Source organism: Agelaius tricolor, unplaced genomic scaffold, assembly GCF_023055355.1.
Source record: "Agelaius tricolor isolate 1412-34295 unplaced genomic scaffold, bAgeTri1.0.p SCAF_1, whole genome shotgun sequence".
Taxonomy (NCBI): domain Eukaryota; kingdom Metazoa; phylum Chordata; class Aves; order Passeriformes; family Icteridae; genus Agelaius; species Agelaius tricolor.
This window is the reverse complement of record NW_027269261.1, coordinates 50302501-50329798: the sequence shown is the minus strand read 5'-3', so window position 1 is coordinate 50329798 and position 27298 is coordinate 50302501. Positions and strand designations below refer to the sequence as shown.

At 41.0% G+C, this 27298-nt stretch overlaps 1 protein-coding gene across 4 annotated transcripts in view; it reads right to left on the bottom strand.

The window, feature by feature from the left end:
* Positions 1-1868: 1868 nt before the first annotated feature.
* The window catches only part of PDE7B (phosphodiesterase 7B), a 170405-nt gene continuing 144975 nt past the window's right edge, over positions 1869-27298 (bottom strand). For all 4 annotated transcript variants that reach the window (XM_071433490.1, XM_071433483.1, XM_071433498.1 and 1 more), the window contains 10 exons: positions 27031-27182; positions 25709-25772; positions 23988-24083; positions 22193-22293; positions 20572-20703; positions 14233-14324; positions 13052-13196; positions 10954-11050; positions 7329-7409; positions 1869-6801 (listed from right to left, as the gene is read on the bottom strand). In XM_071433490.1, the coding sequence (XP_071289591.1) occupies positions 6584-6801; positions 7329-7409; positions 10954-11050; positions 13052-13196; positions 14233-14324; positions 20572-20703; positions 22193-22293; positions 23988-24083; positions 25709-25772; positions 27031-27182 (1178 nt within the window). In that variant the 3' untranslated portion in view covers positions 1869-6583. The remainder of the gene's footprint in view (positions 6802-7328; positions 7410-10953; positions 11051-13051; positions 13197-14232; positions 14325-20571; positions 20704-22192; positions 22294-23987; positions 24084-25708; positions 25773-27030; positions 27183-27298) is intronic.

The window sequence follows — 27298 nt, the reverse complement described above, 5'->3', positions numbered from 1 at the left end:
CTTCCCACTCTTGTACTTGCACGTTCTAGAGGGGGATGATTGGTATACAAACTGAATTTATCTTTAGGTGGTAGGAGTGCTGGAAATAATAGGACAACTCCTCTGTTTGTATGAATTCTAATACTCCATTTTAGTTACAACTTCTTAAGACACCCAGATCCCCTTCCTAATCTAGTAGTACAATATATTTAGAGCTCTGTAGGGTACAGGATTCAAATCTTCTCTCTAAATTATATTACTATAAAATCTGACATAAAATTAATCTGCTGCTGCAATACTTCCTTGTGTCTTAGGTCTGCATGGCCAAGGTAGCTTTTAGGAAGTGCTGCTGCTGGTAGCAAAATCCAGTTGTCATGGATTAATGTGTTGCACGGTGTTCAACTCTGCCTAAGAGCCCAACTAACCCAGGATGCAGTGAAATGATCCACTGGTTTTACTGGTAGAGCGACTTTAAACTCTTGTCTAACCTGTGATTCATTTGCTGTCAGTCCCTAAACAGCTGTTTGAGACTCTACTGTACACAACATCAGTGAAAGATTGAGAGGTGTAGAACTGGGGACACCACAAACCTGCTTTGTTGGTAAAACCAGAGTATTTTGTAATAGCACTCATTTTATCTAGAAGAGGATTGGACATTGGAGAGACCCTGCCTTCCTCACCTTTAGCGAAAAGGAGTGTCTGTCACATAATTGATTGTCACACTCATATTACATTGTTTCTTCTCTTGTTGAATAGATATATTTCCAAGATTTTCCACCTGAACTATAAACCATAATTAAGTATTTGGCCAGGACAAAAATATTGTCATATAATTAATTTTTCTTTTGCTGTTCATTGATGCATTTCAACTTGCTGGTCTGCATTTTTCGTTTTGAACCATGAAACATCAGCATCCATCCAAACAGTGCCTGTGCAGAGTGGGAAGATGTATTGATTTGGCTGTACTTGAAAATAACTGTTAAATCTGTTATGGAAAACAGAGTGGTTTTCCAATGGTGACTGTGTAGAAGACTCCTGGAGAAACCATCACAACTCCAACCCTATATAGGACAGATCTCTAAGGGGCTTCATTCTAAAATCAATTTTTCAGTTCTGCTTGCATCTGGGGGACAGAGGAAAACACTTACTGTGATACTGAAGGGTGGATTTTTTTTTAGAAAAGCTTAATTTTAACATGTTGGCTAAATAGCACTGAAACAAAATATATATCCAGCTCCTGTATTTTGTTCAATTGTAGTATTTGCATGGCACGAACTATGGGAGTATTGTTGCTGAGCACTTTGAGATAAAAATGAATTCTGGCTTTAGAAATGTGTCAGAGTCATGAAGAGTCCCTGCAGTGATACCCATCAGTGATGACAAGTATTTCTCACTTAGAAATACTTATCAGTGTAGAACATCAATACTTCTCGTATTTTTAATTAAACTTCAAAAGCTCTTGTCATGTTGCACATATAAAGAACATGGTCTGAAAGAGAAATGAGAAAATGGAGATTAAAACTGACCAATGATCCTAAGGAGAACTCATTACTGGAACTGAAACAATAGTTTAAGGAAAACTCCTTCAAATACTTAACCAGGGTAGCATTTTCCCTGGGGTTTGAAAATCCTTCTACTACATGCTTAGGAAAATTACATGGAAATGCTTTCCTTGCTGGGAACTCCATTTATATTCATACATCAAGTCTAAGGGGAAATTTAGAGAAGAGTTCTTCTCAGAAACAGCACACTAGGAAAGTGATTATTCTGTTGGTAGAAAGGAGAGGCAGTGAGAGAATGGAGGCAGTGGGATTTTTGCTGCCTTGTCAAACCAGAATGTCTTCTGCAAACAAAGGAGATCCTTCAATCAACTGGCTTTACCAAAGAACTTGGAACACTTCACTTTTTCTTTTTATTAGCTGTCATTCTTCGACATGATGAATACTTACAGCAGTATGTTAAAAAAGATACAGTTAAGTCTCTTGGCATCACTGCATAGCAGTCACAGCATTTTCACACAATCTAGTGCTTCCTTTCAGAATGATGCATATGGCATATATACGCACATATGGGGGCTGATTCTTGGTCCCAGTGAAGTTGGGGGGACCAGTGTTTGGCCCATAGAGTTGTATAAGATATGCGACTATGTATATATAAAATGCTTTACAATAAACGTGACATATACAATCTTGAATTCAAAGATAAGCAGAATATATTTTACATCCGTGTCAAGCTTATGGTCTGCACTTAAAAGTTTATGTACCTAAAATATTGGATGGATTATAGAAACAAAGAGCAACAGTTTGCACCAATCAAAGTAATTTGAATACATATTCATGGCATGAAGCTTGCCTTGTGTTTTTGTTCTGTGTTTTGGGATGGCTTTTTTTTTGGATTTGTAGGGTTTTAATTAAAATTTAATTATTGATTTTTATGGGCCACAGGGATCATGGTGACATCAGGAGGGGAATGGGCATACTTTATGGACAACTCAGATTAGTGACTTAAAATATAAGGCAATAAATTATGGCTAGTACACTGTCTGGTACCTGAAAATACAATTGTGACTACTTGAGTTTTTCCTTTCTGAGGACAATTCATTTGGAAGGGCTAAGTGTGCCTTCTGTGTCTAATTTGATGGAAACTTTAACAGAAATTGAAACTCCAGATTACAAAAGCTGGTGAGATCACTATGCAGTGTAACAACAGCCTTCTCTCATTTACAGCTTTCTCATTAATCGCTGGGGAGGTTTTGGTTTTCTTCATGAAAACCAAGTTTATACAAAACTAATTGACCTGTGTTGTAGATTAAGTTAGACACAACTGCAGATCATGTGGTTTTTTTTCTTTTCCTCCATAGGCTCTACTTAATCTCAGCTACTCCTGTCTTTGTTCCTTGTATTCCAAAGGTACACGTTGTCAATAGCTGTTTTATTCCCCATTTGACTGGTGGCTGAACCATTGACACTTACAAACACGAAGGCAGGTAAAATCTTTACTTAATGACAATGCATACATATGCATTAGTTTAACCAGCCTAAGACTTTCACTTATTATAATTTATTATTGTTAGTTATACAAAATTTTGCCTCTTAGATGATATGAAATCTTCATTTAGAGGAGCTAGATTTTAATCTCATTTGTGGGGCATAAAACCATTTTAACATCCTGCTTTTAACAGCTTTTTTCCTCTTTCTAGATATGAAAACCTTAACTCAGTTTGAAAACTTCAAAATCTTTCACCTACACTGGCCCGGTGGGAAGGAAAAATTATTTACAAGGGCCTTCTGTAAAGTGGCTGATAGGGCTGACACCACCAAAATCTGTGTTATCTGCATAGCTTTTCTATTCTGTGCATCAGCAGCCTGTTGGCACACTGGGGAGAAACCCCAGTGCAGAAATGCCCTCCAAACCAGAGCATACCACACATGTGTCACAACTGCATGTGCTAAGCACTGGTGCTGTGGGATTGGCTGTACCAGTTAGGGTTTCTACGGGAAATCAGATGGCTGCATTTTGCATTACAGACCCCAGGGAATCGGGCTGCCAGGCAGCTGCTGCCAGAGCCTACCCTTTCTCAGCACTTCTGTCTGGAGCACCTGAAGCAAACTGGCCCAGGCCCAAACCTGTGCAATGGGTTTGGCTCACAAGTACATAAGTGTTGCTGGGGCCACCCTGAACCTCTTTCAAGCACTGTTTCATTACACAAGGTGATTGAAATCTAGCAGGTACGCTCAGTGCACCAAAATGCCCCGTAATAATTTTGGCCCTTACTAGTTTGTAAGGGCCTGATAATTTTCAGAAGAGCTTTTTAAATTTGGAAAGTTTTAACATGGTAAGAGCAAACTTGTAATGGAACCTGTAGGTTCCACTTATAGAAAAGGGCTTGGATTTAATGTGGCTGTAACAAAATTTGATTTGTACCCAAGCCTTCCTGTGGACCTATTTTCTGGAAGCTCTTCAGAAACAGCTCGACAATGTTTCTGAGAACTTTTTATGCTGCTAGAGATGCTGAGTTTAACTAAATTTCAGAACATTTCAAAAAAATTCTTTGAGCTAGATGGCAAAGGGCTTCCATTTCTTACTAAAAAGATAAAACATGGGAAATTAGATTCTTTTGTATGGACTTAAGTGCTTCTAAGCAGCACATTACATCGCTCACATAATGTCCTAATAATTGTCCTACATCTGTCAGAAGGAAAGGTACACCTAAAAAGCTGCAAAGTGGTGGTGCTTCCACCCCCACCACCCTCATGTGCTTAAGAAGACATTTATGTCCTGTAGTTAGAAACAATTTAATTCTACTACAACTCTCTTGAGTGCCCTTTGCTTGCTGTGGTCCTTCTATTATATGAATCTCATTTAGATTAGTGGGAGGAAGAAGGAGGTTTTCTATTGGTTGTACCTTACATAACAGTGGAGGGGCAGAAAAAACATCGCTGGAGCGCTTTGTGTGCTCATTGCACACAAACTGCCCTTTTTACTTCACTGGCTTTCAGCCTCTTTTCTCTTTTTTACAAAGAATTAGTGGAGTAAATAATCCTTCACTAAAACTCATACTTTTTATTTTCCTCTAAACACATTAGTCACCTTATGAGCATGAACCTTCTCTCATCAAGTCAATATCCCGTGTAATTGAGAAAAATGTATTATATTTTCCCTTGCACTTCTGTGAGTAAACATCTTTCTCATGCTTCTCAAACACCAACTTGAAAAGCTCTTTCTTTGTTGGCCTCTTCAATGTCTTCACATCTCAACATGACTACCCAAATGCGACCACCTGGCCACACCTACTCGTTCTTTTGGAAAGCAGCTGTACAGATTTGATGTACGGGGGGTTCACAACAACGCTGCACTTCACATGAGTGCAGTTATTCTTTCTGGGGGCAGAGGAGCAGGGGACAATCCCTTTGGTGCAACGCAGTTAGTGTCTGAGAATACAATCTCACTGAAATGGTAGAAACTTCAGGAAAGTTTAATAAAAACTTTCAGAACTGAGGTTGTTTATGGCATAGTTAAGGCCAAGTATCTTTCACAAAGATGAGATCATAGAAAATTCTTCAGCCACTATGATAGCTAAGAGGATTATTAGTAGTCTGACTACAACACCTTTTTTTCCTTCATTGACTGAGACTAATCTAAAAGTCAGTTGAAGTATTCTTTTAATTAAAAGAAAAATACAAATGCATTTTGATGCTGACTATCTAAGGAGGGCATGTGGGGAAAAAATCAGCTACACTGCAACATCTCTCAAGAAAACAACCGAACTCCATAACTAATGCCGTGCTTTGTAGATGACTAAGCTATTTAGTAAAAATTCACACGTTTGAATAAATGGTAATCATGCTGAACTGTCAAATCATGTGGCGTTGCTGTGGGGTCTGGGGGTTTTTTTGAACTTTAAACTTCAGGCGCTGTGAAACATTTGCCTAGATCGAATGTGCAAGGTGCCATGGATTAACAACACGGACCCATATGGAATGTTTGAAGTTTTCAAGAAGTTATCCTGCCAGACTTCATTCCTTAATGACCTTTGATACACCTTGGATAGTGGAAAGGCAGTTCAGAATCTTATCTTGTAATCGTATGATTTTGGCAGCTATCAGAAGATGAAGGATGCTAGAAGTTAAGGCTTTTATCCACAAACAATGGTGTATATTAATAAACTCTATACCATATTTACAAATGCTTTCTCTTGTATTAAAACTAACAGTATTCTGTTCACAGTGCCAATGTTTTTACAGGTAGCAATCATCCCACAGTACTCCAGTATTTTGGCATGGGAATCAGTAGCGCTTTCTATTTACAGAAAATGTACACATATGAATATAAACAGGTAACTTGAAACAGTACTCAAAAGATAGATCTGTTTGTGTTTCAAAGGTTTAGACTGTACTACACCTTCCCTTTCGGCTGCGAGGGAATACTGTTCCTTGCAATGAGAAGATGCCCGTCTTTTATCCAAAGTGGCATAAAAATGATTACCAAAACAAGCCTTGTTACACTGAAGGTGTGTATACGGAGAGTAACTTCAGTCCAAGGTTTAGAGATCTGTTGTTTAGTGCACAGAATACAAAAGTTAAAAAGGTTTTTAACCACTAAAACAACCCAACTCTCTGCCCTCTGTGAGCACTGTCCTGCTCAGTCCATGTCCTCTGGATGCTGGAGATGCTGGTGGTTTCATGTGCAGCCCAGCTGCCAGCCTAGAGAGGGTGTGGCGCTCTGGGCCTATATACATATGTCACAATATGACTTGTGGTAAATGAAAAGATCACCAAGAGTGCCTTGTTCTCTCAGCAATCCTCCCGCTTCATGGCAGCTGGCCTGGCTTCCTGGCTGCTGGCTGGGACTCCGCGTTGGGGCAGGTCAGGATCAGGAGTGATTAATGGCATCAGGCATGCGCAGAATGGAGAGAGGGGAGAGGAACATGAAGATCAGAAAGAAACCCAGCAGAACCATGGGCATGTTCATGAGGACCCTTAGAGCTCTGCCATTTCTTGCCTTTGCACGGTGTTGACAACAGGCTCCAGCTCCTCGGGACCTTTTTTGCTGCTATGACCAAGACGGAGATAGCAGTGCTAGAAGGAAAAGTGCAAAGCTGCCACTAAGGAGTCTCTTCTTCATTTAAAGTCTGTTCCTGGCTGCCAGTCACTTGGCCTGAGTGGTCGTTGCTCCTACTACTGCTGTGTTGCTTGTGGAGCAAACTTCTCCACTTGGCCTTGTTCCTCCTGAGATGGTTTAGCATGTTTTCAGATAGGGGAGTGTTGCCTGTAAACTGGGCCCACCTCTCAAAGAGTGGCTCAACGATGTATGTCATGAACCCTGGAGAAACACACAAGGGACAGCTGGTGAGCAACAAGTTCATTCCACAAGTGCACTGCCCCACCGAGTGCCTCAAAAGCACAGAGCAAGGTAAGTGGCAAAAGCCCTGATGAGAAATAACAACAAGCTCTCAGACATCAATTCCTTTTGAAATGCACAGCTTTTGACCAGCATACATGACAAGATATGGCTTTATCTGTGTGTGTCACAGTAAACTCTGTGACAGTCAGCAACCCTCGGAGGAGATTTCAGACAAGAATGTAACTAGTGTTTAACACTGACTGCAATTTTTTCCCATGGGTATTTTCCCCCTATGCAAAGACTCCTTTGTCTTTCCGTTCAACATTTGGCTTAGATAGATTTCTTTTTGAACATTTTAATTTAGAACACATTTTTAACTCTTATGGTATCCACAGCTCTTATTGTTGAAACAACTGGATCGGAGTGGGGCATGTGGTGAATAAAAGTTTCTCTTAGAGCTTCTGCCATAGTAAGATAAACATGAAGGGAATGAAACTAATACTTACCAATCTGGATGCTTGGTACTGTATCCTTTTGCTGATTACAAAGGGGGCTTATTTCCAGTTCAAATTTTTGTTCCAGATCACCTGCAAAAAAAAGGGAAAAAAATATCTTTTTCTGACACTTTTACATAGGTATCTCTTCTCCATACCTATGCCACACTTTTACAGTGTCTCCAACTGTGTGAGGAGTTGGAATCTTCTACCAACGATGACCATGGTAAATGTCTAAATACCTTAATTTTCTGGACTTTTTCTCTTTAGGTATCAGAGAAACCAATTATCCATACAAAGAAAAATCTAAGAAAAGATGACTTTTAGATGACATTAAATCTGAGCACGTAAGTGTTCTGAGGACCTTAATTTTTAAAATAGACTCTCTTATGTGAAAGGTTTTTAAGACATTCTAGTTCATTTACTACTTGTTCAGATCTTTCCTACAGAAAACTGCAGTGTATCAATTTTAGATTTACAGTAGTACTGCAGTGGAATTTGCTAGTGTGTTCTTGTGGAAGTGGCTCGTAAAGGGAAGAGTGTTGGAGCCTGGACTCCCACAGCTGTGGCTGCATTAACAAACTTGTAAGGGCCAAAGCATGGACTCCAGTAATGTTTCAAGTGTCAAGAGCTATGGAGCTCAAGTTATAAACATGGCAAAAGGATGAAATTAAAAGTCTGTCTTATTATTGTGCAGTAGCTGGGTATCAAGCTATGCCTTTGCTGCTGCGCTGAGCATATTTATTTCCTGGGTCATCCAGGAAGTCCCCAGAGAGGCATCTCCACAGGACTGACTTGAGACAAAAAAGTAGTTGGCTGAACTCCTACCACCTTCATAGCAGAGTATTTGACTAACTGGACCAGGAGGTCTCCAGTTCCAAATCTGGGACTGCCCTGAAGATTCCTGCAGGCAACTCCTGCTGTGACCAGCCCTGGGGACTGTTTTGAATTGTTGGAAGAAAAACCTGCCTGGGGGATCTGCTTGCTCCAGATGCCACCTCAGACTGGCCCTGATGCAGAACTGACCAGGTTTGACATTGAGAAGACACTTATAAACAGTCAGTAGAAATTATTCCTGCAGAAATGGTCACACAGGACAGGCTTCTGTACATAGTAATGGCAGGAGATGTTTTTTATGGAGTTGAATGTAATCAATAGCAACAACCATGCTGGATTTAAGAATTCAGCAGAAAAACATCTCAGAGGATGTAATTTGCTCATTGCCATGCCAAGACAATGGTCACTTTTTCTGATGAAGGGACTGCATTCCCCATGCCTGCAATTACTTCATGCAAAGATTGCTCTGAGTTAAGTTTTGGGTGTAGGGGTTTCCTTAAAACAAACACTCTCTGTCTGTGAGTGCAACACGTTCATCCTTTGTGATTGTCAGCCTTCCCTGCCAGTGTACAATCCTGGTTACTTCAAGAGGTACAGGACCTTTCCTGTCTACAGTAAGGAAGGGAAGTGAGAGTTAACTATGTGCAAGCTAAGATGTGCCACTTCCCCTCACACAATAATATTTTGTCCATCTGATTTACTAATAAGGATGTAGTGAGGGTGGTTAGGAAGATCTTTCCTGTAAGAAAGACAGACCTGCTAGTTTAGACAAAACACTGTATTCAGCCCATAAAGAAATATTTTGCTTTAAATCCACTGTTTTTGTTTAAAAGCTCTTTTCTCCCCATGAACAGTTTTTGCTATTGTGCTACTCAGGTTCTATAGCCCCATATAAAACACTGTGTGCATTTCTAAGCCTTGCCTTTCTTCCCTCTGAAGCATGGAATCACTTCTTAAATGTGAACAGAATATTTTCAGTTCTAATTGAGTGCTTAAAAAGCATCAGGAAAACATTTTTAGCTTCATGAACAATCAAAAGGAACAATTTAGCAAAACTGAGACACAATAACAGTTTCTTATGTTTCCAAATGTGCAATTTGTCTTCTTCTCATCTACCCGTCCAAAAATGTTTGACTAAAAGAAAGTTTCTAATTCCAGTGATATCCCCTCTGTAGGTGTTTTGGGTAGAAAATGATTGACTCAAAGTATATCCATATCTGTCTGGCTCAAAGTATATCCGCGTCTTCTTGTCTTTCAGAAATCACTTAATTGACAAAAATTAGATTTGCTTTTGCATGGTAAGAGCACTGGAAGATCAGGATCTGAGTCTCTATTAAAATGGCCTTAGAAATGTTCTATTAAAAAATGTTAAAACTTTGTTCCAGGAGGAAGATTAAACAAAGCACTAATTGTGGTAATATCTGTCTCATCTATAGTTAAAAATCAAAACATGAGGCCTTATGGTTTCCAAATATTAAACATAATGCTGAAAAATACCTTCAAGCCCCATCACTGTGTGTAAGGGGGTAGAGAGGTCTACAAAAACACTTTAAAGTGATAATGATATCTAAATGCATGCTATTTAATACTGGGGCTGTTGTACCACTGAACAGGGTTATACAGCCACTAGTGATAATCAGACCACATTTTCTGTAAAACTGTCCCACATAAAATGCTCCTTTTCTCCCTGTGGTGCTTCTAACTGGTCTCATGTACTCAGGTATCCCCTTTCAGAGATGTATTTTACATGTTAGATGAACAAATCTTGAGGAGAGTGGAAAAAGCTTACATTTGTAAGAGTTGAACCGTCTTTCTCAGCATGGTCCCCTAATACACGAAAGGTGATACTGCGCCTCATGAGCTGCCTGCTGATTATGCTTTCACTACACATCTGACTAACTAAACCTGCACTGGGCAAGATGCTTATGTTGCTTCAAAGGCATCTAAGTCAAAGACATTTCACCAGCTTAAACTGACATTGGCTGAAAATTGACTTGCTGGCCTGTTTGTCCTTGTTACAGACTAACTATACCAGGTGCCAGCTCAGATGTGGCTTAATTTTGTAGTGCAGAATATTAAATGAACTAAGAACTTCATTGTGTGCTCTTCTACTTGCCTTCAACTCTCAGGATGCTCTGAACAAAGAATTTAGCAGTGATTAAACTCTGCTGCACCCTGTATTGTAGCACAGCATGACCTTGCCTATGCAGATAGAGCCAAATGGTGTAATTACTGTGTTTCAAAAAAAGCCCTGCTTGACTGTGCTCTCTGCAGGGGTCTGAAAACATTTGCAGTAGGTTCTAGCTGAGGTTTGGCTTGCCTGCTTTGGCCCTTTCAACAGCATGCTGGGAAGCACGTTTGAACCCTTTCTCTGCATTTGCAGGCAGAAGAATGTGTCATATTTGGTAAACAGCGAGAGTAAGGCTCCCATCGGCGTTGTAGTGGGAGCATGAAAAGCGAGACAAAACCCAGTCTGAGGATTTTGGGGCAGCGTGGCGCCGGCACCATTCCAGCTCGGAAACAGTCATGATGACTGGAGGGTCTCAGAGAAGAACTCAGCCATGGGCTTTGCAGCTGAATTCAAGTGCTGAGACACAGCAAAGCCCTCCCTCCTGCCTGATACTGGTAGAGGAGCAGAGAAACACTTGTTGCTCTTCTACCCCTTCCCACTTTTCCAGTGAGGCAGCGCATCCCTGAAGAGCTCATTCTCAAGGGACATTTCAATTCTGCCTCTGGCTTGTCACACAGAAACCATGGAAAGCTGAGGTGGAAGGGACTGCTGTGAGCTGAAGGGGCTGACCTTGCCGGTAAAACTCTTCGCAGACCCGTTCACTCCACTGCTTGCTCAGATCCCAGACCCGGCAGGGATTGCAAATGTCAGCACACTTGAGTGCAATCTGAAAGCAAGAAGAAAAGCAGTACTGAGAAAGGAAGTTACTGTTTAGCAGGACTTCAGCAGTAAATCTGCAGTCATGGAGCTCCCAGGCCCCAGCAGCGATGCCAGGAAGGGTTAAGATTACCTTTCAGAGGCTCAGCCTCACCCAAATGTGCCCTTTGAGGAAAGAGCATTTATTTAAGCTGCAAACAAAACTTTTATTCAGCCCTCCACTTTACCGTAGTGAGAACAAGAGCAGGGCCAAATTCCAAGGCTGCAAAGTGTTTTGGATATTCCTTGGAAGGAATAAGCCAACAAAAGCCTCAGGCTGGCTCCTGCTGACTGCTTGGCTCAGCATCCATGGCTGATGACAAGGAAGGGAAGAGCCAAGCTGGTGTATTTGGGCATGATTCCTCTGTGGTCTCAGTGAGTGACCTTGCATCTCACTTCAATTACACTTCATCTTAATGTCTGTGTATTTTTGTTTATAAAGCTAAGCACAGGGCTCTCCACACTGCCCCTGGCCTGGTTTCACTTAGTTAACTAGTACTTTTTAGTGCTTTGTAGGAGAATGAGTACAGGGGAAAAGGTTTCTAAAACCGAGTAACTACTTCAGAAAAGTAAACCATGTAATAGTCTGCCTGTCTTACTGCCTTGGAACAAAATATCATGTGCCTTGTTTCTTCACAGACTGAACACAGTCATTCAGTCTGACAGAAGTCAGAAGTCATTCTGGCACCCAGGAAGAAAACATAAGTATTTCCTCTTAAGAGTTCAGACCTGTGAACCAGCAGAGGGAAATCTCCAAGTCATTCTTCTCTTTGGATTAAGCTGATTAGCCTTAATGTTACTATCTACTGCAGGGACCTTTCAAACATTCTTTAGCTGACTCCAATCAATCAAGAGTTCTTGATCTTTTTCTTTTCTTCTTCCATAACTAATCCACCAGATAAGTGAATCTTACTATCTGTTCCCTTGTTCCTAAGTTCCTAGTGCATAAGAAACATTTTTTTTGCCATAGCTGAGAGCTGTAATTCCTCTGCTTTTGGTATTTGCACAACTTTCTTGCCTTATCTGTTCAGAAATATGGTCAACCTGTCACCCTGCCCTGCACAGTCTGTGTGGGAATCTGACAGAAGACTGTGTTTGAGACAGAACAGGTGAGAAGCTACTACATTCCCCATGCTGCTGGAGGGGGAAGAATTAACAGATCAGCACTTCTTTCCTTGCAGCTGTCACCTTTTCTGTGACTTTGATGGAAGGAAAATATGTAGGTGCTTGTTTTATAAATGAAAACTATTACTTCAAATTCTTTATGTATTTAGGAATGAAATTAAAGTAATTTCTCCAAAGAAGCAAGTATATGTAGCTGTGTTAATCACAATAATGCTTTAATAGATGGAGGTTTACTCTGAAGAGTCTGCTAATGACTACTGCTGCTTAGCTGGAAGAACCAGTATGAACCTATTTGATTTTTGAATAAAGCATGGGCTTTCCATTAGCTGGTCAGATGCACTAGAGAAGCATCTGCTGCCATGGCAACAGCTGTCTCTGCAGAGGCAGTTTCTGAGCATCCATCACGGGAACAGGACTTGGAGACCCAGTGTCAGGCTGTCCTAGAAAGAACACCAATGAGGAAGCTCTCCTGCACAGTGCTAGAAAATAACACCAGAGGAGTGACATTTGCCAGAAGAGAGAGACACTACAACTGAAGCATTACCTGGGAAGAGAAGCAGTATTCTGGAAATAAAACTATCTAGCTTATCTCCATTCCTTAGCATTTGACACTCTCCTGTATCTGTTGTATTCACAGCTTTTTAACTCAAGGAAATTACAAAAGGAAATACTGGAGGCACCTTATGCTTGCCTGATGTGCCAGAAGGTGGCAGAAGGGAAGTGTTTATGGTAATAGGTAAGGAGAGGCTGATGTACAGACATGCTATAATATATTACTCTTAAAATATACTAGGAAATACTGTGATCTGAAAAAATAGTAAAAACAATTTAAAAAAAATGAAGTTACCTGAAGCATAAAATGTCTGTCCTGTGCATCCTCCAGCCTCAAATCCTGATTGTCAAGATGAGATTTCAGACGGATCAAAAACTCATTCTGCCTGTTGATGTCTGTTGCCAAGATCAGGGAGCCCAACTGTTGCTCAATGTCCTGTCTGCAATGAAGGTAAATAAGCCTCTTTAATCATGGAACCATTCAACATTAAGAGCTCAAAACAACCTGCTCTGGATCACTGGAGCTGGCATAAAGCTCCCTCTTTCTTTATGGACCCAGTCTGATCTGCTTGGTCAGTCTCTGCTGGGTTTTGCAGGGTACAACTGTTCTACCTGCCCAAATGGGTTCAAGAAGAATAGATAATGTAGAAGAAAAATGCTTGTTGGCACAGGTTGTTCTGAAAGCTTCTGAAAAGTGCTAGGAAAGTACAAAAATACCCACCCTGGAACAACAGCATGTTGCATCAAGAAAAATGCTCACGTCTTACTTCAGCTGCTCAGAGCTGAGCGGTGAATACTGCAACTTTGAAGTTGCAGTCAGAGTTGTGAAGGTCTAGACTGAAGTCCTTTAAAGTTGCTGATCTGATGCAAAGAATTTCTGGAGGGATATAGAGCTTACTGCTTCCAGGTAACTTGTTTATATTCTTGGTAGGGTCACCTGTGATTTAAAATATATTACTGCAGTCTTTTCACTGTCTCAATCTCCCATCCTTGGTGGGACTAACACAAGTAAAAAGCTAGCAGCAACTTGGCCAAGGTGCTCATATGGCTGCTCTTTTTTGGCTTTTTCCATAAAGACTGAACCACATTCCCTCAGTGACATGGGAAGTCCAGAGCAGTCTTGATGCTCCTTGACCAGCTCCTTCAATTTCCTCTTTTTAATCACTAAATCTTTCCACTTTTGGTTGATGCTAGGTAAGATGAAAAATGCCAACAATCCATCTAAACAATCCCTCAGCTCTTGCTGGCACTTTCTGTGTTCCTGGTGCTGAGAGTGGCCATTCCATTCCTGTGCTGCAGAAGTGGGTATGTGTTAACAAATACTTCTGCTGTAACTTTGTCTCACAGTTTCACAGTGGCACCAAGAAGGCGCAGGAAGTTCAGCCTATTCTGAAGCCTGGGCCTCTTTGCCAGTGTGCTTTTAAGAAGGGAGAAGGAGGCCATGGCCTAGTTTCAGTGATTCTGGTGGACACTTACGTGACCTCCTTGGGCAGGTGGGCGAGCAGCCGTGACTCCCGAAGCATGCCGATGGTGGAGCGCCAGTGGTGGTTCTCCAGCACCGACACGTTCTGCGGAGGAACAACACCGACAAACGCAAGGATTAGGATGGTATCCACGGTACACATATGGATTTGCCAGATCACATGACACCCAGAGCTGGTTGGACAAGCTGTAACATGAGCCTAAAATGTGTGCTTTTCAGCCACAGCTGGATTAGAGTAATTGGTCTAGATTTCTACACTTGAGGACCTTGTGCTTCTGGGTTTCTTAGCTAAGGTCAGCCCTAGAGGCCTGTTGTTCTGCAGTTTTTGAATCCTGCTGCGAACAGAGGAGCTAATCTCATCTGAGTGGGAGGCAGTTTGCATTCTAGCAGATTTATTAACAAATAAATTAAAGCAGGAGTGCAAAAGCTTATTTTTACCTCCTACTGATTCCAGGCTGACTTTTCAGCCTCTACAGTTTGAATGCAGAGCGGACAAGAAAAAGAAAACTAAACTGCCAAATTTCCCTTTGAGTCAGGGAACTGCAAACTGCCAGCAGCTGTTCAGTGAAAGCAAGAGGAACAGCAGTACTGCTGAGCATTTGCAGGCTTCAGCAACTTAGTCTGCAACAAATTTTGACTCCTCTTTGTTTCCTTGCTTTCAACTAAGTGGAACCAAAGTTAGGTGGGAAAAAAACTGCCAGGGAGCTGAAACCCAGCTTTCTCGGTTGTCAGTAAATTACAACAAATTTGTTATCTTTTGTCTGATGACTTGAAATTACTATCCTAACACACAATGCATTTTCCCATCATCACTTGTTTAGTTCACAGAGTACTTTACTTCACAGAGTACCACAAAATGCCTCAGACATGTCACTTGTTCAGAAACCTCTATCATCTGTTCCCTGTTTTGGGCAGTTCACAGCTTTTGCAGTGGATGAGCACTGGATAAGAAAAACAAAACAAAACACAATCAAACCTTTTGAGCAGGCAGGAGAACAACAACTCCACCCTGTCACTGCCAGCTGAGAAACTGGAGTGAGAATCCCTCTCTCCAGCCACTGTTGACTTCTAGCTCCCTCACACACAGTCCCACAGCTCTGAGGTATTGCTGCCATAGTACTGCCTTTCCTGTGGGACATGATGTGCAGCTTCCACTTTTCCAAGAGGGACTGAACAGTATTTTCTGCCTAAGTCTTCCCCATCTTCCTTTGTAGTCCTGTCATATCTGAAGACTGTTCAATAACTAAACATCGCATAAGCAAGATCCAATTTGCATTTTGATCATCTTGCCTAGTGCAAAGGTGAGAGTACAAATTGGATTGACTTCCTATCACACTATTTTCCACAGTGCTTTTTGTTGCCTCTGAATTCACAGAAACAATGTTGCTCTGGTACTTCTCTGGCTTTGTCCGTTTGTTTCCGTTACAAAAATCACAGATTCTGGGGGAAAAAACAAAGTAAAACCAAATCCAAAACTTTCAAACTATGTAAAAACCAATTCCTTTTCTTAGGAAGAGCTGATGGACTCAGATCACAATATCAGTTATTCAACAGAGAAATTACTTTTGACAGCAGTTCTGTTCATTTGCCAACTTAAATATCCCTTTTCTCCTTTTGCCTAAATACACCAGGATGGACTTTTGCAACCCTACACTCTGACCAAGAAAAATAACAGAATGTAATAGGACATAATAACGATTTTTTTTTTTTTCCACCTACCAAGTTGCAGAGCTGAATACTGGTCCCAAGAGTCACCCCAAGGCCACAGGCTGCCATCTTCCTACTAACTTGGACAAACTCTATCTGATGTCACCTTTGGCTTTTGGGAAGGTTTACACTAGTTTAAGACGGTGCCTGTGTACAGAGTTTACTGTGACCCTGGTCTGACTGGATCCTTGAAACATTGCGACCAGGGACATCCACCTTGGAGCACCCTGTGTCCCCACACCCCTTCCAGCATGGCAGCCTTACTTGCTGTGAGGAGCTGCTTCAGCAGCACCTGCCTCAAAGAGGGAATTACACTCCATGGATGCAGCTGCTCCTTGGCTATCCTGAAGGCCAGCCAGAATAGGGCTGAGAAGTGTTGTAGGCATCTGAGACCTTTCCAGCATCCAATTAGTAGTTACTCATAGGAAAAAGCACACTCAGGGTGTCATCGGAGAGTATTTCCACTTCTCTAAGTTTCTGCTCTTTGCCTGCTGCTATAAGGGGAACCTCAAATTGACTCTGCTGCACTGTTTAGCTTCCCACACTGAAACTACAGGGAGGAGGGGAAAGGAAAGGTCACGTTAACAAGCAACAACAAGCATGAAGTCATATGATTCTCCTCTTAAATGTAAGGAGCCAGAATCCCTGAAGTGGCTGCCAGCAATTAGTAGAGTCAGCTCTTCCCCCTAAGAACACACTACTGCTTTATTAAGACTAATTGCCATGAGCTATCTGATCACCCGGGCTGGTGGGAGACAACCCATGCAGGGAGAGTCTCCGTGCTGGCCTGCAGACTGGGGCTCTCAGCTCTGCTTCATGTGGTGTTCTGGTTTTTTAAAAAACTGAGTAATGCAGCTTTGAAGGCTGCACTATAGGAAGCTTCTGTCACATTTACAGCCCTACCCACAGCAGTAGATTGCTATAACAGAGACTTCAGGATTATGACAGTTTATTTTACTTAAGCTACCACAATATTTCCAATCTGTTACTTAGTCTGAGCTATTCAAACCACTGCATTCAACATATACACTGGAAAAAGAAAGTACTTGAAGAGAGGGAGACTTGCTACTAACTAGGTGCAGAGCAAATTTCAATTTTTAAATTAAAGTCAAACAGGATTGACTTTTTTCAATCTCTTCAATCTATTCTTACTCATTGAGCAGTTGGTTTAACTGCATAATGTTAAATAGCCAAAAGTGACACTTATTATTGGAAGTGTTGCTTTTAAGGAAGATTGCATAAGAGTACTGTTTTTACTGATGCCCAAAATGTACTTTCCTATCTCCAGCCTACCTACATTAAAGTTGTAAAGTGTCCTTTCATAGTTTTCTGAAATGTTTTGTACTACAGATATTGTATGTGATCTATCCACACTTCTAAACTTTTACCCTTCATTTAAAAGCCAGACAATGCAAGTTAGAAGCAAAGTCTGCATCACATTACAAGGAATGTTGTTGTGCTCGCTCACAGGAAAACTAAGGGACCTCCAGACCACTAGAGTCACCTTCTATGCTCTCAACTGTCCTTGTAATGCTGGAGACTTCAATGAACTGCTTTTATCTTTGTAGAAAATTATGGTGTGTGCAATCACGTGCAACAGACCTTAGAAAACTACCCTACAGATTACAAAACAAACTTCTTTGCATCATAAAATACAGATTTAGTTTGAAAATAAATACTGAAAGCTCCGGAGTCCTTGGTGATGTCCTCCTGAAATATGAGTCTTCTCACATATGCACTTCAGAAGCTGTCAAACACTTTACATCTTTGTCAAGAACTGACCTACCTCATTTTGCAAAACCTTTTCTTCCAAATGTAAATGTAAAGTTTGAATTTAAATGTCAAGAGACATTTAAAAGCATGGAAATGCCATACATGGATAAGTCCACTGTCTCAATGACAGATGACTGCCAGCTCTGTTAAAACTTACTTTCACTTGATCCTTTTGCTGATTAATCCCAGCAGTTCTGTGGCTCTGCTACTTAAAAACCAAAAACCTAAGAACTTTGTTTCAGTTTCAAGCACATGTTAAAGTACATGTTTTAAAGACTATTCACTAAATCTAAGTTTTTGACTAAAAATGTTTTCACCAAAACTTTTTTCCAGGAGTTATTTTTATTGGCATCCATATACTGTATACTACTAAAACCTTTGGAAACAATGTGGGATCATTTTCAGTTAAAATAACTCAAACTTGCCAGTGAATGTCCTTAAGTAGGGTACTTCAGATCTCATTTGCTGTTGAAAGATTGCATTTTCTGCTTTGTCACTGCCTTTTCCAACCAATATTTTTAAGTATATTCAAACCCAAATACCTGAGCAGAAACCACTTCTCCAAGATACCAGTATTTTAGCTGTATGTCTTTCAGATTAGCCCGATTTTTCAACCTAATTATAAAGTACTGTTTGCCACCATTAACTTGAGAAGGAATTGTTTGTACCTTTACAAAAGACAAGGGGTTTTGTGGACTGGCTCTACTCACTCCTCTTCAAAGCACCCTTACCATTCCCAAAGTACCATGGCTTAGGCCCCTGGCTTTTTTCCCTCTTCACTCAGCTGGTCTGACGCTTAGAAAAGACTGGACCAAAAACATATGGGTATGACATAATAAGCTGCATAAGCTTATGATGAGGCCAATCACAAAGTTTTCAGTGCTTGAGCATAACTGTGCCTTGGCTGGGGCTCCCACAATCCAGCCCATTCCCATGTCTGAGGGCAGGACAGTTGCACCATTACACAACCCACTTCTTATCGGAAAACCCAAATATTGCTAGTGTAGGGTAGAAAAAGAGAGACTCTCTTATCAAGCAGTAAGCACATTGCAGCAATTTCTCAATTGGCTATGTATGTGTATGCAGCTATTAGTGAGTCTTCTTCAGGTAGGTTAATTTTTAACACGGGATATTCTGTCTCTGACAGCCTCCACAAAGGCTGAAATTGACTCTTCCGAAGTGGCTGGAAAGCAGCCCAGTGGGAGTGCTGGTTGACAGCTGACTGAGCATGATTCAGTGTGTGCCCAGGTGGCCAAGAAGAACAATGGCATCCTGGCCTGTATCAGGAATAGTGTGGCCAGGGCAGCGACTGTCCCCCTGTAATTGGCACTGGTGAGGCCACATCTCGAATGCTGTGTCCAGTTCTTGGCCCCTCACTTTAAAAAGGACACTGAGGTGCTAGAGCATGTCCAGAGAAGGGCAACAAGACTCTTGAAAGGACCAGAGAACGTGTCTTACAAGGAGTGGCTGAGGGAGCTGAGGGTGTTTAGCCTGGAGAAAAGTTGGCTCAGGAGGGACCTGATTGCTCCCTACACCTACCTGAAAAGAGGCTGCAGGGAGGTGGGGCCAGGCTCTCCTGCCGTGCCTGCAGTGAGAGGACAAGAGGGAATGGCCTTAAGCTCAGACAGGGGAGATTCAGATTAGATAGTAGAAAAAAATGGTCAATGTTAGGGTGGTCAGGCACTGAAACAGGTTGCCCAGGGAGGTGGTGGAGTTACCATTTCTGGAGGTATTTAAGAGGAGTTTGGATCTGGTGCTAAGTGAACAGTTGGGTTGGACATGATGATCTTAAAGGTCTCTTCCAACCTTCATGATTCTATGATTCTACGAGTCTGTGATTCTAAAGGCTAGAAATCACTACTAACTCCATTTATTACCTCTGAATTATGGTTAGTGCAACCAAAATTAAGATTTGCTCTGGCAGCAATTTGCTCTGGCACATTGTATATATAAGTACAATGCAAAGAATAGAGAGATGTGCATATTAATAACAATGTATACATGTGTGTGGAGATTATACTCATAGAACAGTTTTAGATAAAATACAAAGCTACAATGATTGCCATGGGACAAAATCTCAAAAATATTCAAAAAGGACCACAAAAATCAGGCAGCATGGGCTCATTGTTAGTTATTGAACAAGTGAGTCTGTGTTTTTGTTTCAGGAAGTTTTCTGCTACTGCTTGCCAGAGCTGAAAGAATGGATACTAGGTGAAGGACAACTCTGTACTGATCCCAGACTTATGTTTCTCTCTGAGATCTTTTACTGGCTGCTCTTAGAAACAGGATACTGGTCTAGACAGCCTGTGGTGTGACCTAGTGGCTTTCTTGAAGTTCTTTCTTTGTATCTCGAGGAATGTTACTGTAAATGTCTACGACTTTTCCTTTGGTTTCATCTGTCTGCCTTCTATTTTTTGTTTTTAATGCGGTGTTCATTAAGTGTTTAATTTTACTACAGCCTTATGAATCAAAGGTTTCCTTTAATGCAATACCAATTTAGACCATGCCTGCAGCTTATCTGAAGATGAGATCTTCTTGTCATGATTTTAAATGTCCTACCCACAGTTCCTCACCCCAGATATCTACAGCAAAAACAACCCAGACAACTGATCTGGCTTAAATGTCCTCAAAAAAAAAATCTGACATTTCCACCTCTTTTCCTGTATCAACTTTGCTTTAAGAAGTGACACCCAGTGAGGTGCTTGACTGAAATTGTCCAGACTCCGAAGTGAAGGATCACTTGACCCACATCCTCCTGCTGCCAGATTTTGGTATTAAAAGTCCACTGCAAATTACTTAAACTCTCCTTGACTACATTTTTTTATGTTAGCAACTTGATGAGCAGTTTTTACCTGGTACAAGCTGGCAAGGTGGTGTTTAGTTTTAATCAGAAAGGGTTGGTTGACCCCTGGGTGATCCACGTCATGAGCTGCAGCAGCAAGCAGTCCGAGCATGATGTCCGATGGGGTGAGGAAGTTGGCAAGCTGAATCATCACACACATTAATCACAACAAGAACAGGAACAGTAAATACTTTTTTGGTAAATAAACAAACCAGCTGACATCATGGCATAAATTGGATGTGTTGGCATTTGTACACAAATGTCAAGTATAAATTTTGTGAACAATGTTTTTAAGGTAAATGTTGAACATACATCTATAAAGTTATTATACTACATAATCATCTTTTATTACAGTTTGTATTTCTTATCTCGTTATTACTCATGGCAATATAAGGACTGTTGTAATAGAAGGGCTTCAGCATAGTCTCATTTGGTTTAAAAAGCAAACAGGTAGGCTGACAGGTTGGCATATGTTAGCATCCATTGTAAGAGCTCGGCCCCTCCAAGTATTTAGTAATGCCAACAAAAGATCAGGCTTCAATTCTCTAGCATAGCACTGTGTTATAAAATGCAGAGTTTATCAACTTCTGAAATTTCAGCTTTGGCTGTTAAATATCTATCCCCATTCAAGTATATGTATTTTATTAGAGAACATAATTTACCTTTCTAACTTCAAATATTCAAGTTGGAAAACCTGTCCAGATTTTTTTCTGCTACAGGGCTCATTTAGAAGCAAAAAAGATAGTCTTAGCATTTTCTGTTTGTGAGAGTGAGGCAGTTATTACCAGCCCAATGAGTCTCTAAAGAGTACAGGTATATTAAATGAAAGAAGCATTCTGAGGTCAGAACTGATGAGCAGTATGGTCCAGGTTCTGGATGTTGTCTGTCCTCTGCATTTCCTGGCAAGAAAGGACTTGCAGATCTTGCAGGAGATGAAAATACAAGAAAGGTGGGGCGGCTCCTGCCCTCACCATTGCTATATTCTTGTGTAACAAACTGCTAGTTCTAGCAGAACATCCTTTCATTTGAGCCAAGCCAGAAAAGGTTAGTTATGTTCTTATACTGTGGCTCATCATGGCAATATCACAGTGCCTTCCAGTAACACACTGGAAGGCACTGTGATATTGCCAACACAAGGCAACACCACTCTGATGCTGTGAGAACTTGCAGCAGCAGTCAAATACTCATGCAGAGGACACCCTTGCAACAGACCCATCTGAAGGGACTGTTTTCCCCTTTGCTGGTGATATTGTGCCCAATTTGGTATTTTGAAATAGTGATGTGGGAGCTTATGCTCTGAGGTGTCTGAGGCACAGACATGCATTGCCTCCTTCTGAGTTGATGGGAGAAGAGCTGCAGGCACCAGTGGGTGGCTGGGTCACAGCGCCGTGGTGGCTGGAGCTTACATGGCAGCACTCAGACAGGATGCCTGCGTGATGAGAAGTGACTCTCACAGCTTGACTGAAACATCTGTCATCTGTAGCCAAGGCTGCTCCTGACTTGTTGCTGAGTTCCAGCATGCCATCACTTTCTGCTGTCTAGAAGTATCTCCTGGGGCTTTTATTTCAACCCTGGGAAAAAAAATCTGAGAACTATCTGAAAGCAACATCAGTGTGAAAGGTTGTCATTACCTTGGGCTCCCTCAGATAGCAGTGCATAGCTTGTGTGACATCAGCGGCATGGACAGCATTGTGGTATGGGTTCTGGCTATGGTAATCTTCTTGAACCATAACTGCGAATCAAAACAGAAAACAAAGATCCTTTTGTCTCTGAATGCCATGGCCACAAGTGGGAACTGGACTTAAAATACAATTTGAGGTTTTGCAGTCAGCTGCCTGAGGAGTTTCTTCAAATAGCTGTAGCTTATTTAAATTGCTGCTTTTATCGGGGTACCTTTAGAGAAAAAATGCATGAAAGGATTTGTGAGGCCCAAGGGGATATACTGGGTCTAGTGCATAAATCACCTCTTTCTTGCCTTAGTGAAGGCTCGCATTGAGGAGTAAAATAAACAAGGAAGAGAGGCAAATTTATCCACAACGGAGTGTAATTATTTAGCCTGCTGTTGTAGGGTAGTAGTGTGCCATTAAGGCAGTACCACCTATTTTACAGCAGCAGGGAGTGAGACCCTGATATGCTGCCATGATTTGTTATTTGAGTGATGAACTACAGGCAAAGGCATTCCTATACCCCCAGGGGAAGAATCAAAAAAAACCAGCATTGGGGTATTCACAGCAAAATCTCCTGCGACAATTTTAGTCACATCTGTGTGTTCATTTTAAAATGCCAGTCCCTCTTGCTTCAGTTTGCAGCGCTGGAACCGGTCCAGTTGGACCAGGAGCACCAACCTCTTAACTCTCAGCTCTGTCTCAGACAGAAAAATTATTGAGATGTGTGCTTCACACCCCTCTGTTCGTTGCAGCAGTGTGTGCACCATTACGTGGTCGTGGGACAGCACCACGTGAGCACTGGAAGCTGCATGGGATCGTGCCTAAGGCGCTCTCCTAGACATGATCCAATTAATCCAATGGAAAGCCAACGGGCAGATTTCCCATGGTGCTCACTGCCAGCATGAGGAGCGCCAAAGAAAGTCCGAGCCTTCTGTCTGTTTCCAGCCACACAAGCATCTGGAGGGACAGTGGGTAATCCCTTAAACTGGGAGTTTAGACCACTAGCTCTAATTGCCCTACTGTCTGCTTCACATCTGCCCACAGGAGTTAGAAACAGCAGGGAGGTTTTGTCTGTCTCCGCACCAGAGGAACGCTTTCCAGAAGCAACAATTAGGCAGTCTTAAAGAAGAGACCCTGTTTTGGAAACTCTGCCTGACAGACTGAAAAACTGGCATTTAGCTGCTTTCAAAAAGTGATGCAAAAAGTAATTGATTTTGGCCAATTTCTTCTTTTGGTTCACTAACAGCATGGGGCTAATATTTCTGTTGGCAGTAACAGCAGCAGGGGCTTTCATCAACACTGTTCAGTGTAGACAGGACAGCTTGATATAATTTGTTAAATTTTGCACATAAGCTTTTAACTGCCCTGGGTCTCAGTGGTCTTTTAGTCCCTAAAATAATTAGGCTGCACCACAATTGTACTGTGCACGCGTAGGTTCTGCAGTGTCTGTCTGTCTGTGTGGGCCTGAGCCAGCTACATCTCTGCATGGCATATTTTATTTTAAATCACCAGTGTGACTGTGGTGCTGGGATGCTTCAGCCCAATGCAGAGCCTTTTGAAATCCCTCCACTGACTAGGTACTGAACCAAGTACTTGAGTGCCTGAAAACTGTATGCTGATACGTATCATAGGTATCTTTTACTGAAATATTTCCAACTACGTCATCATTTTTACACAGACAGACCAAGCCAGTGCCTTCTCTGATGTTCTACTTAAGCTATAAACTTCATTCAAAGATGGCACTGAGGTGCGCACTTACCAAAAAACCTGTGTAATGTAACCATGTCTAACTGGAAATGGTGAATAAGTCCATGCACATTGAAGAGGTGACAAAGCAGTGTTACCAGACTGTTTCCTAAAAGGAGAAAGGAACAACTCTTAGATTCCCTTTACAGGTAGTTACAAACCAAGCAAGGCTAAAAATCTGGGTAATTTCCTATTAGTCAGCTCCTATCAACTCATCTCCAATGAAGTGAGCTTAGATGACTCTCAGGTACTCAGAAGTCACTTATACAAATTACTCTTATATGTAATCAAGACTTGATGGAGAGGTTGTACCAATGGAGTGCCGTTCTTGTGTCTAGATGCCATAAAGACACGTTTGCTCTTTCAAAACAACAGGCAAACTGTGGTTTTAACTGGAAGGAGGGAAACTGATGTGGTTTTAACAAAATCTTCGACAGGCTTGTCTGAGAGCAACATAATTTTCATAACTCAGGTCTATCTTCAGAAACAACAGAAACAAGAGTGGCTTTTCTGCCACTTGGGTTTGCCATACTGTACTAATTAATTAATTACTAAAAATCAGGAGTTTGGAATGAATTTTTTTCATTTTGCATATGGCTGCATAAACATGTAATTAACCCTGGTAACCTAGCTCAGCTACAACTGCATCTCATAACAATGACACAGACAGGAAAAATGAGTTGCAGCATTTGCAGTCTCAAGTCCCACCGTAATGCTGCACAGGCCTTACTGTAAATCCAATACTGGGAACACTGGCAAAATAGAGCCTTACTAGTATTACATGATCAGCTATACATAAACACAGTATTTCAAAAAGTTTGCACTGCTTAATTCAGCATCACTGTTTCCATAAAAGTTAGAAAAAACCCCAAACCAACCAACCCATACTACACATAAACAAAGTTTGAAGGGAGTCTTTTCTTATTTAATGTAACTCAGGAAGGAAAATAAATATCTGTATGAAGAACATATGGTAACTAACTTGGTCTTGACTACCGAGCAGGGGCACAGAAAGATAATTTAGAAGAACTATGCTTTTGCTTCCCAGGCAATTTGCAATCCTTTTCACCCTTCACTGCCAGTCACTCAGCTGAATGAGCCTCTAAACCAACTTTTTTCTACATCTTCTGCCCCAGTCAAACTTAATTAGACTGGAGTGAGGAATGAGGGATCTCAATTCTCTGAGCAGTACAGAAAGGGGAAAGGTGTGATCATTACTCTCTCTAGCAGTTACCTGATCAAGGGGTAATGTCTGGACATTTGTGGGGAAGGGGGATGGTTTACATGTGTTTAGAGAAAACATTTCACAGATTTTTACTCTCAAAATAAATTTCCTAATTTTTGCTGCTGAACAGAAGCGAGGGTATCTTCACTCAAATGTCTTTAGTATTGATAGAAATTGACAGATTATGGAGATCTGGATTTATTATATCTAACAGGTATATTTAAAGTGGCTTGGGAGTTTCACAGGCAAATGAAACAGAAACATCTCTTGAAAAGGTGACAACAACAAATGTAGAGGATTAGATTAGTACAAAAGCACACTTGAAACATTGCTCTATAGTTCAGGAAAAGCCTGAAAAAGCTCCAGGATGTGATTTTAATAAAGGTTAAATGTGGCCAATTTCTCTTTAGTAATCTGAACTGGAAACATTTAGCAAACGATTAATTATAGATTTTTTGACTAGTCATATACGAGAGAGAGTAAAATAAAGACTTAAAAAAATTACTTACCATTTGTCAAGCGATCAAACAAGAAAATGTCAAAATCCCACATTCCCACTTTGGATAGCATATGCTGGAAAAAGCAAATGTGAAAAGGCCAATGACTGGTATGTCACACTGTAAAGCAGATTTTTATTATTATTCCACATTAATCAGCCACAGGATTGTTTATTACAGCTTTAAAGTTTTTTTTCGAGAAACCTATAGAAGTCATATTTGAAATATCAGAAATCAGGCTCATGTGGCTGTACTGCAAAAAATATCACTTGGACTTTTACTGAGAAGGTTTTGAACATAACACTAAAAATACCTCTAAATGGAACTCAAAACAATGAATAATATAAGCCAAAATATTATGAAAATATTCCCTTTTACTGCACAAATGCTTCATTGTTTCTTCATGTCCCCAGATTTTCAGTGCAAATTCTCTTAGGTTTTTAATAGTGTTTTAAAATCTTAGCTCTCATGGTGAATATGAGTTACAATGCGCTAAACAAAGAAGTACACAGGAATAGCTTTTATAAATTTAGCTACAGTGCTACTGTTAAGCCCACTCAGGCATGCAGAAGAATCCATCATTACCTACAACTGCAGTGTTTTTACAGCTACATCAGTTGAGTCAGGAGGCTGACTCTGGACTACCTCTGTGACCTACAGTGATGTATGTGTGAATGAAATACACATTCACTCCCATCTCTAGTCTACATTCAAACAGTTCTGGATTCTTAATTTCTTTCTAACACCTGGCACATAATCTCCTCCAGCAGAGAATAAAAATTGCCTAGGCATATAATCCCAACACCATCAATTGTGAAAGTTTTGCTAGAAAATACCATTCAAAGTAAGTGTAAGAGCTGCAAAATAAGATAATTATATTTTGATCACTGTGAAGTTTGCAGTCAATGCCCCACACTTCCTAGCCTTTGCCACTGTGGAGAGCTCTTGTGGGTTTCCCAATAGTTATTCCATAGCAGATGAGAGACACCCATCTTTTTTCAAGTGGATGAACTAAATGCTGTGTCAGGGCTGCACTTAAATCAGTAACTTAACCTGAAATCCTTCACTCTTTAATAAATCCATATTATAATTTCAGTTGTTGGAATCTGAAAATGCTGAGTAGATTTAGCAATGTTTTCTGTTGCTTTGAGACCTAAGCCTTTAAGGCTGTAACCACAAAAGAGGAATGGACAATCTGTTTGTTGAGAGATAGGCACATAACGTGGGTCATTTAAGAAAGATCAGCCAGGAATTTGGTTATCTGAAGACTAAAACAAAACTGACACTCTCTCTAGTATTATTAAAAGAAATGGAGAGCTGGAGACCTGTCTTACCCTTGCTTGCCCAAGGTAGTCCTCATCCAGTAGGTAGAGAGAGGCTTGTGGTACAATTCCACGCAGTAACCGGGATGCATGGAAATATCTCTGGAAACTTAACAGTCTTTTCACTTTTTTCTTGGTGCCGACTTCCCCTGAGAGTGCAGTATCTGTGAAAAGCAATCAGTACAGAAACCATGAAACCCGAGGTGATGGATGACATTGTCAGTTTAATATAAGAAATATCACTTTAAAATAGTAATACAAAAATAATGAAGTTCACACT